The following is a 9030-nucleotide window of genomic DNA, read 5'->3' as shown; positions in this document are numbered from 1 at the left end:
TATTTTCTAATCCCCTTTAAACTATTATATAATTTATAATTTATGTTATAAATTAAAATTAAAATTTACACATTTTAAGTTTGTATTTTCTTCAATATTGCGTGATTCTTTAATTTCTTATTTTGAATTTCATCGTAACATCATTTATGAATTTTTTGGTTGAAACTAATTTAGATTAATCAAGTTAAATAATAAAAAAAAACGGTTTTAAATTAAAGATTTTGAGAAATTCTTTTTTATTCTTGAACTAATGATCATAAGAACTTCTTTAACACATTTCAAATTATGTTAAGAATATTTTCAATTCAATCCCCGAATTTCAAATTTATAAAAGGCCAATTACGGTTTAATAAGCAATTTTGGTTTTAATAAAAATAATGAAACTATTGGGAAACTAAGAATTACAAATTGAAACCTCGAAACTAAAATAGATTTTTTTGAAAAAAATTATCATTTTATGTCATAGTTCTATTGAGGTCATTGTCAATTAAAAGATAGCTTCTGAGTTCTGACCACAACAAACTAATTTGTAAATGAGGAGTTATGTCATAGTTCTATTTAGTTTCTTAATGTCAACTTTATTCGCAACTAAGTATAACATAATTTTATATTGGTTAGGTTTAATTCACCTTATTCATCAAACTTATTTATTTTTTATATTTATAATATTACTTAATAATTAATAATATATATATATATATAATGTTATATATATTTATTAAAATAATTTAAAATTAATAAATAATTTAAATAAAAAAAATAGTATATTTAAAAGAAAATTATATTAATATATTAATTTTTATATTTTTTTATTAATATATAATTTTAAATATTAATAAATAACTTAAAGTAAAAAATAATATATTTTAAAATAAATGATATGAATATATTAAGTTTTGTAAACTATATAAATATAAATATATTTAATATATTTTTTTAAAATTTAACTAAATGAATAATTTTTAGCTGCAACTTTCACTATTTTTTAGACAGAAATAAACTTTCTTGTGACCTTAAAAATTAGGCTAAGAAATGTCAACCAATCAAGAAATTAGCCTATGGATATGATCATCTCTAATCGAAAAACACACTTTAATTAAATTTCACATCAAAAATTTTTCTGCAACCCAAAAAATATTCTTCCTTACCTTCATTCTATACATACCTTCAAACCGTAAAACTTCCTAAATGTTTCTGGAGATCCTAAAGAGAAGTAAGAAATCTTGGAAAAATGAATTTTTATGATCCAATAAATAATCAAACTATTTAAATGTTTTTGGCGAATAGAGTGCTCAACCCACCAGAGAATATTTTAAAGAAGGCAGAAATTTTAAAATAATTTTGTGCTAATCCAATACAAATTTCTTTGAATTTAGGAATATAAAGAAGGGTTATAACTATAATTTTGTATAACTCCTATTTGTGCCTATTTATCTTTATTACCATAAAATTCTAAATTTTATATCTAGAATAATATTATTCATATATTTTAATAATGTTACAACTTTTTCAAAATTAATATTTTAATTTTTATGGTAAATTATTTATAAAAATTCAAAAACTTTTTGACATCACCCTAACATAACATGAATTGAGTTTTAATGTATTGTCAATATAACGATGTCATAATTATACATTTCTTTGAGAAGGATTCTAAGAAAATAAAACACTATGCCCAAAATATTATACATTTTTTTAAAGGCTTTTTGAGAAAGAAAATACTGTATTCATATAGCTACATTCACAATGTAATTTTTAAAACATGACTGACTTAAATCAAGAACAATTGCGCTAGAGTTAATGAGTTAATAACCAGATGAAAAACAACTACAAAAAATCAAGTCTTGAATCCAATTACATTAACAAGGAAGAATTAAGCTAAGAAGATCAAGATGTGTGACTAAATATAGATGATGGATCAAGATGTTTGAAGTTCGGTAAGCAGATTAGTCGACTGAAAGAACAACCACCGGCCAGTAAAACCTCAATTATGACTATAGCTACAGCCGCATTGGCAAATCAAGATCAAGAATATAAATTTCAAATCCTTTTCTTGGTACATGTAGCATTCATTCATTACATTAAAAGAGATCAAACAAAACAATGAATAATAAAAGGAAAAGATGTGAGAAACTCGGTAAGCAGATTAGTCGACCGAAAAAACAACCACCGGCCAGTAAAACCTCTCAATTATTCATTTAGCTACAAGCCGATTTGGCAAATCAAGATCAAGGGTATTCTTTTCAGACCCATTTCTTGGTACATGTAGCCTGTGGCAAATTCATCAAATCAAGATCAAGGGTATTCCTGTTTAAATTCACAGGAATGGGTCTAAATAAAGATGGTGGATCAAGATGTTTGAAGTTCGGTAAGCAGATTAGTCGACTGAAAGAACAACCACCGGCCAGTAAAACCTCAAATATCACTATAGCTACAGCCGCATTGGCAAATCAAGATCAAGGATATCGATTTCAAATCCTTTTCTTGGTACATGTAGCATTCATTCATTCCATTAAACTCAAACAAAAGGTTTAGAAGATCTGAACTTTGAATAAGAATTGAAAAAAGAAAAGATGTGAGAAACTCGGTAAGCAGATTAGTCGACTGAAAGAACAACCACCGGCCAGTAAAACCTCTCAGTTATTCATTTAGCTACAAGCCGATTTGGCAAATCAAGATCAAGGGTATTCTTTTCGGACCCATTTCTTGGTACATGTAGCCGAATCAAATTCATCAAATAACCAAACCAATTAATAAACCCTAACCGAGAGAGAGATTGATTGATTGATTGGTTCTACTCTATCTCTTGCAGCCGACTGCTCAATATATAACCTAAATTTTAGGTCATCATTATGCTTCACCTCTTCGGCCCATAATATTTTGGGCCTTCAAGAATGTTAAAAGGCCATAAAATAAGGGCTATAACAAGATTCCTTATATCTCATAGTTAGGACTAAGGAAACTATTATTTTTTTTTTATTTCAATAAATAGTCCATCGCAAAATAGAGTCTATTTTAAATCATATTGACAAATTTTTAAATTGGTCAAATTTTAATTTTATTTCAAATATTTTAAAACTCTTCCAGTTATATATATATATAATTATAAAATTAATTAAAATAATAAAAAAATAACACTAAAAAAGTATCATAATTAATATTTTTAAAAATTTGTAGCTATAAATTTATTTACTTTAAAGTATATAATTGTGAGATCATCAATTTAAAATTATAAAATTTACCTAAATTAAACTTTTTAACTTTCATTAGGATCACATGAAAATTCAAAAAATGAATTAGAGAGTTCAACTTAATTATTCTTAATATTATTTTTGCAATAAGGAATTATATTTTAAATAACTGTTGATAATTTAATTTTGTTTATATAAACAACTAATTACTGTGATCTTTTTTTTTATTCCCAAAATTCATAATAATGGATTGCATTGTTTTAAAAAACTTTAATTGTTAGGTTGGTCTTAAAGTTGATTTCATTTAATAAATGATATTTTGAGAAAATCAAATAATAAGATTAAAAATATTTTCAAAACAAGAAAGTAAAATAAATAGGGTGTGAATATGTGGGGGTTATAAAAACTTTGGAACTTGATTTATAGTGAATGCTAATTTTGAAGAGCTTTATTTATATATATATATATATATATATATTCATACCTTGGTTAGTGGACTGGTTAGCCTTTGTTGGTTGGCCTAGTAACTCGGTCTTCTCATTGAACTCTTGAGCACACTGAGTCTTGGCTCGAATTTAGTCAAATGAAACGGGCCAGCCGGAGCTGCAAAGAAAGATGAAGAAGGCCTTGTCATTATTGACCAAGCCAATACTCCTCCTCACAGTCACCTCCGCTACGACCATTCTCTTCCTTCTCACCTCTCAGCCGAATCACCAACTTTCTACCCCGCCGGAATCTTCAAAACGGGATAATATGGCGCGGAGCTTCATTCTCTGGCTTCATGGTTTGGGTGACTCCGGCCCCGCCAATGAACCCATCAAGACTTTTTTCTCATCGCGGGAGTTCAGAAATTCCGTTTGGTCTTTTCCTTCAGCTCCTTCTAACCGAGTCACTTGCAACAGTATGTCTCCCTGCCTCAAACTCTCTGCTTCCAATTTGTCAATGTTTGATCTTTATGTTTCTTTGCAGATGGGGCTGTGATGCCTTCTTGGTTTGACATTCATGAGATTCCCGTCACAGCAGTAAGCCATGCTAGCTAGTTCTTATTCATGTTTCTTTTCCAAAATTTTATCTTGCAGCCTAAAGTTCCTAACCAATAATCCATTCAAAATCACTACTACATAATAATAACAATGATCAACTATATGCTAGTTTGGATTCAAGTTGGACAGGTTGATAGACTTGACAATAAGCATCTAGATGATTGGACATGGCTCAACAATAAAATTCTACATACTAATTTCTGCTATGAACATTTTATTTTATTTGATATGTAAAATGGTTGTTTAGAATATCATTTTTTGAAACCTGAAGAAGGATGAGTGAAGTTTGGACAATGGTTAAGGATGATTGTAGAGCTTCATCTGCATTAGCTTTGCTGAAAACCTCTCAAGAACAAACAATGGGAATGTGTTTGCCACTTTTGAATTCTGACTTTCAATCTACTCTACCCTTTAGTAAAATGGTCATGGGCTCGAAATAGGTCTATAATACTAAGTTAAGACAGATGGTTTCATTGACAAACTCTAGGCAAGGTTGGTTGCTAAAGATTATCATCAACAGAAAACAATAGATTATCAGGAGAGTTATTGATTTTAACTTCAGCTAACAGTTGGTTTCTACTGCATCTAGATATCAATAATGCTTTCCACCTTGGAAAGCTAAATGAGGAAGTCTGTATTCTTCCCCATGAAGGTTTTGAATTTCAATTAAGGTTATGGTTTGCAAGTTAAGTAATAGTCTATATGGCCTTAAGCATGCATCTGGCCAATGGAACACCGAGTAATTATTAAACTACAGGATTTTGGTTTTAAACTGGCGATGCATGATCACTGCCTTTTCATCCAGCAACATTTCTTTTCTGCTCTTCTAGTCTAGTATATGTTGATAATGTGCTTCGTGTTCGTAACAATTTATCTGAAATTGAGGTGCATAAGACTTATCTGGATAGGTTATTTATCATTAAGATCTAGGTGATGCTGAATATTATTTGGGTCTTTAAATTGCTAGATCTAATGCAGGCATACGTGTGACCCAAAGGAAATATGTTCTAGATATTATTGCAGATGCTAATCCTTGTAAGTTGTTATATTTGAATTTTACTCACTGGATATTTAGCCAGATGAGTAATAGGGTGTTACTCTCTTGGTCTGTTTTTTCCCTTGTAAAAAACTCCCTTGAGCTAAGTTGTTTTCAAATGTGGATTGGGCATCTTGTATGGATACTAGAAGGTTCTTTTAGGCTATTACATATTTCTGAGAGATGCTTTGATTTCCTAGAAAACAAGAAAGAAACTATGTTTCCTCGATCTACAACTGAAGCTAAGTTTCACAACACGACCAACACTGTCTTTGAAACTCAATGAATCTGATTTTCGGATTATACCTTCCCTTTCAATTTCATTGAGGTGGGATGGATAACATGGCGACTTTACACATTTCTGCTAATTATGTTTTCCACCAACGTAGAAACAAGTTCAAAGATAGTTTCATGAGCATCTAGAAGATAAGACGACTCAACAATATGATTCCGCAAACTAACTTTTTGTCATGAACATTTATTGTCATTTATAGATCTAAAAGCTTTTAACTAACTAAGATAATTTTGTTTTGTCAGATTCTTTTATCACTAGTTAAAGATTCCTCTCTAGTTATAGCATGATTTGTAGAAGTTAATAACACGATTTGGTGATGCCTTTTGCAAATTTTCTCTTTTGAAATGCATCAGAATTCTCCAAAAGATGAAAAGGAAGTCCTGAAAGCCGTCCAGAAAGTGCACGCGACGATTGACAAGGAATTAGCTGCAGGAACAAATCCTGAGAATGTGTTTGTATGTGGATTTAGTCAAGGAGGTGTGTCTTTGTCTCCGCCTGTACCTCGATAAGAAATTTTTTTAAAAAATCTTCAGGAGAGTGTTGTGTTTTACAGGAGCGTTGACCTTAGCCAGTGTTCTGCTCTACCCAAGAACCCTAGGAGGTGGTGCAGTTTTCAGCGGATGGGTTCCATTTAATTCATCTATAACACCTCAAATCACCCCAGAGGCAAGAAAGGTAAGAATTCTTCAAAAAAATCATGTTATATATTCATTTATATGGTCTTTACTTGTTAGTCAACATTGTTCATTGAGCTGTTTGTAGACGCCCATCTTGTGGTCTCACGGCATGTCCGACAGAACAGTATTGTTTGAAGCTGGACAAGCCGGACCACCCTTCCTCGAACAAGCTGGAATGAGTTGTGAATTTAAGGTAACATTTACTTTACATTAAACTTTCTCACTTATATCTGCATTAATTTTTCTAAAAATATCACAGGCTTACCCCGGGCTTGGACATTCCATAAGCGGTGAGGAGCTTCACAACTTGGAATCTTGGATCAAGGGACGGTTACACAGTTCCTCCTCCTGATGTTAAACCATATTGTTACCTGGAATTGTCATTTCAGATTGTAAGACTTATCTAATAATACAGTGATTGCAGTTTGTCTATTTGCTTTTGTAACCCAAAGAGAGTTCTTTCTGAAAACTCGTAATAATGGTGGTGTTCTGCTTGCAGAGCCACAAGTAGAATTAGAAACATACCCTACAGAAACTATAGAGGGATCCGATGATGATAAACAACATTGTTTGAAACCTTTTGTTTGTTTGTTTTGTTAGGACATACATTATTGCAAGGCAACACATGTTCTTCCATTTGTCCAGGAGGAATGGAAAACTCTTTCTTTCTCTTGGATATTATAGGTCAGTTTGCACATACATATAATAAACAAAATATAAAAAAAAGTTAAATTCAATTATTGTGAGTCATTTATGAAGAATAAACTCAAATTCAAGGGCTTCTTTGAGAAAGTCAGTTTTTAGGTTTTACGTTCATCCTAAAAATTTTTGTTTAATAATGTCTAAGAAAAAATTAGTTTTTAAAATTTTAAGACTAATTTATTGGATAGGATGAATGTGAGAGAATTATGGATTAGAGAGAGATAAAATTAATGATTAGATTGTTAATATGATAGTTGAGTTTTAAGATAAAAATTAAGATTTATCCCTAACTATTTGAAAATAATTGGAGCTGAATAATAAATATTATAAATTTTTTTAATATATATATAATTAAAAAGTAGTTTAAACCCAATTACTACGAAGTTTGTGATTTCCAAACAGGGCTTCAATATTTTGGGTCAGAACTTACATGAAAATACTCATGTTTCTTTCTCTAAAAACCTAAATCAAACTAGCCTTTTTCTTCTAAGAAAATAAAATGGACCACTTCTATTAGTTACAGTGCAGTAAATGTCTATTAATATTTTAAAATATTCATTATAATTAAATATTTTAAAATAATAGTAATTTCAAATTTAATGATTAAATAGAAAAATGATGGATTATATAGAAGAAGAAAGAATCTCATATAAGATAATGTGGAGGCCATAAAAAACATTTGACCACTGCAATTTTCGAAAGCAAACAGTACCTTATTATAATAATAATGATTATAATCTAGCAAAACCTCTAATTAGTAAACAAAGAATAGGTTTGAAAAAAAAGAATTACGACAAAAATATTGTTTAAACTTAACTACTTATTACCTGTTAACTTAAATAATTCTCCACGTAATCCTTGTTTGGATTGGATAATTGGATTCTAAACTGAATTTATTTAGTCATATATAATATTCATAGAGAGAGAGAGATTCATCCGTAACCAAACAAGGCCTCATGAGATGATGCATCGTATGGTAGTACATAGTACTGCGTTGCATAGGAGTACAGCCAGAGGATACCCCTGCTCAACTCCTTCACCAGCTTTCTTCTGAATAAAACCTATCAACTCTCCAAGACTGTTTTTCTCTCTTCTCTCTCTCTGGGGTATTATTAGTTGTTGAATCGATTAAACGTTGAAATGAAGAAACTCTACCGGAAAGGTTCAGTCCATCCGTCGCCGCCACTAGTCTCCGACCCACTTGCTTTTCTTCCGGCGGCCATTTTGACACTCTCTGCCGCACTCTCGCCGGAAGACAGGCAAGTACTCGCTTACCTCATTTCCTGTTCCTCAAGCAGCTTTTCATCCAATCGCAGTAAATCAACATCAGCAGCAGCAGCAGCAACCGCCAGAACTGGAAGTTCCAGTGGGGACCACGCTCCGTCTTTCAGCTGCAATTGTTTCAGATGCTACACGAGTTACTGGGTCAGGTGGGACTCTTCACCGAATCGTCAACTGATTCACGAAATCATCGATGCTTTGGAGGACGATTTGGCCCAGACCCAACTTGGAAAGGGTGGTAGTAAGAAGGAAAGACGTAAGAGAGGCCCTAAAGTTTCTGATGAGTCTAAGAGATCTTCAGAGATATTGATTCAGGGGAAGGAAGAAAGTAGTGTAAAACCAGAGTTACCGACGGAGGAAGTGGTAAGCGAAGGTGGATTGAGTGAAGAGATTTCCGGCGGAGACAGTGTTATCGAAGCTGAGGAGATGGAGAAGGGTTCGGTTAGGAAGATTGTGAGCTTTATAGGGGAAAGATTCTGGAACATTTGGACATGATGAATCGAAAAAACTATAGGAAAACAGAGGTGGGTTTTCTGGTGTTTTCCTTTTGCATCTTTCTTTCTTTCTCAGAAAACTTTGATGAATCGTTTCTTCTGTTAATCTCTTTGTTCCTTCCTCCTTTTGGCTGCTTAAGTTGTACTATATTAATTACCCTTTTCAATGTAAAAACAGAATGGGTGTTTTTTGAAGGATTCTAGCCTCATTCCCCCATTCAATCTTGTTTCACTAGTAGTAAGCTCACTTCATTACTTATTATCTTCAAGTAAATACTGTAGTAGTAATGCTAAATGTTGTTCCTTTGATC

General features: G+C 31.7%; 2 protein-coding genes and 4 non-coding genes across 6 annotated transcripts; 2 read left to right on the top strand and 4 right to left on the bottom strand.

Annotated features, from left to right (window-relative positions):
• Positions 1–1921: 1921 nt before the first annotated feature.
• On the bottom strand, positions 1922–2009 carry LOC124916885. The gene has a single exon (XR_007096960.1). It is a non-coding gene; the product is annotated as a small nucleolar RNA snoR109 (small nucleolar RNA).
• Positions 2010–2121: 112 nt separating this feature from the next.
• On the bottom strand, positions 2122–2212 carry LOC124916886. Its single transcript, XR_007096961.1, has one exon. It is a non-coding gene; the product is annotated as a small nucleolar RNA snoR109 (small nucleolar RNA).
• Positions 2213–2352: 140 nt separating this feature from the next.
• Positions 2353–2440, bottom strand: LOC124916884. Its single transcript, XR_007096959.1, has one exon. It is a non-coding gene; the product is annotated as a small nucleolar RNA snoR109 (small nucleolar RNA).
• A 131-nt stretch (positions 2441–2571) lies between these two features.
• LOC124916887 lies at positions 2572–2662 on the bottom strand. Its single transcript, XR_007096962.1, has one exon. It is a non-coding gene; the product is annotated as a small nucleolar RNA snoR109 (small nucleolar RNA).
• Positions 2663–3777: 1115 nt separating this feature from the next.
• LOC124914620 (probable carboxylesterase SOBER1-like) lies at positions 3778–6736 on the top strand. The gene is made up of 6 exons (XM_047455212.1): positions 3778–4092; positions 4161–4213; positions 5919–6042; positions 6119–6240; positions 6328–6435; positions 6502–6736. The coding sequence occupies exons 1-6, from the start codon at positions 3807–3809 to the stop codon at positions 6592–6594; spliced, it is 786 nt and encodes a 261-aa protein (XP_047311168.1). The 5' UTR covers positions 3778–3806; the 3' UTR covers positions 6595–6736.
• A 1192-nt stretch (positions 6737–7928) lies between these two features.
• Positions 7929–8954, top strand: LOC124914418. Its single transcript, XM_047454959.1, has one exon. It carries the CDS (start codon positions 8085–8087, stop codon positions 8718–8720), a length of 636 nt encoding a protein of 211 aa, XP_047310915.1. The 5' UTR covers positions 7929–8084; the 3' UTR covers positions 8721–8954.
• Positions 8955–9030: the final 76 nt, after the last annotated feature.

The sequence above is a fragment of the Impatiens glandulifera genome, chromosome 9 (assembly GCF_907164915.1).
Source record: "Impatiens glandulifera chromosome 9, dImpGla2.1, whole genome shotgun sequence".
In the NCBI taxonomy this organism is placed as follows: Eukaryota; Viridiplantae; Streptophyta; class Magnoliopsida; order Ericales; family Balsaminaceae; genus Impatiens; species Impatiens glandulifera.
This window is presented reverse-complemented; position numbering and strand designations above follow the sequence as displayed.

Excerpts from the sequence above, each read along its gene's own strand:
- LOC124914620 (XM_047455212.1), top strand. The coding sequence starts at position 3,807 with ATGAAGAAGGCCTTGTCATTATTGACCAAGCCAATACTCCTCCTCACA. Across the intron at positions 4,214-5,918 it reads ATGAGATTCCCGTCACAGCA|AATTCTCCAAAAGATGAAAA; the intron begins GTAAGCCATGCT and ends GAAATGCATCAG. Across the intron at positions 6,241-6,327 it reads TCACCCCAGAGGCAAGAAAG|ACGCCCATCTTGTGGTCTCA; the intron begins GTAAGAATTCTT and ends AGCTGTTTGTAG.
- LOC124914418 (XM_047454959.1), top strand. The coding sequence starts at position 8,085 with ATGAAGAAACTCTACCGGAAAGGTTCAGTCCATCCGTCGCCGCCACTA.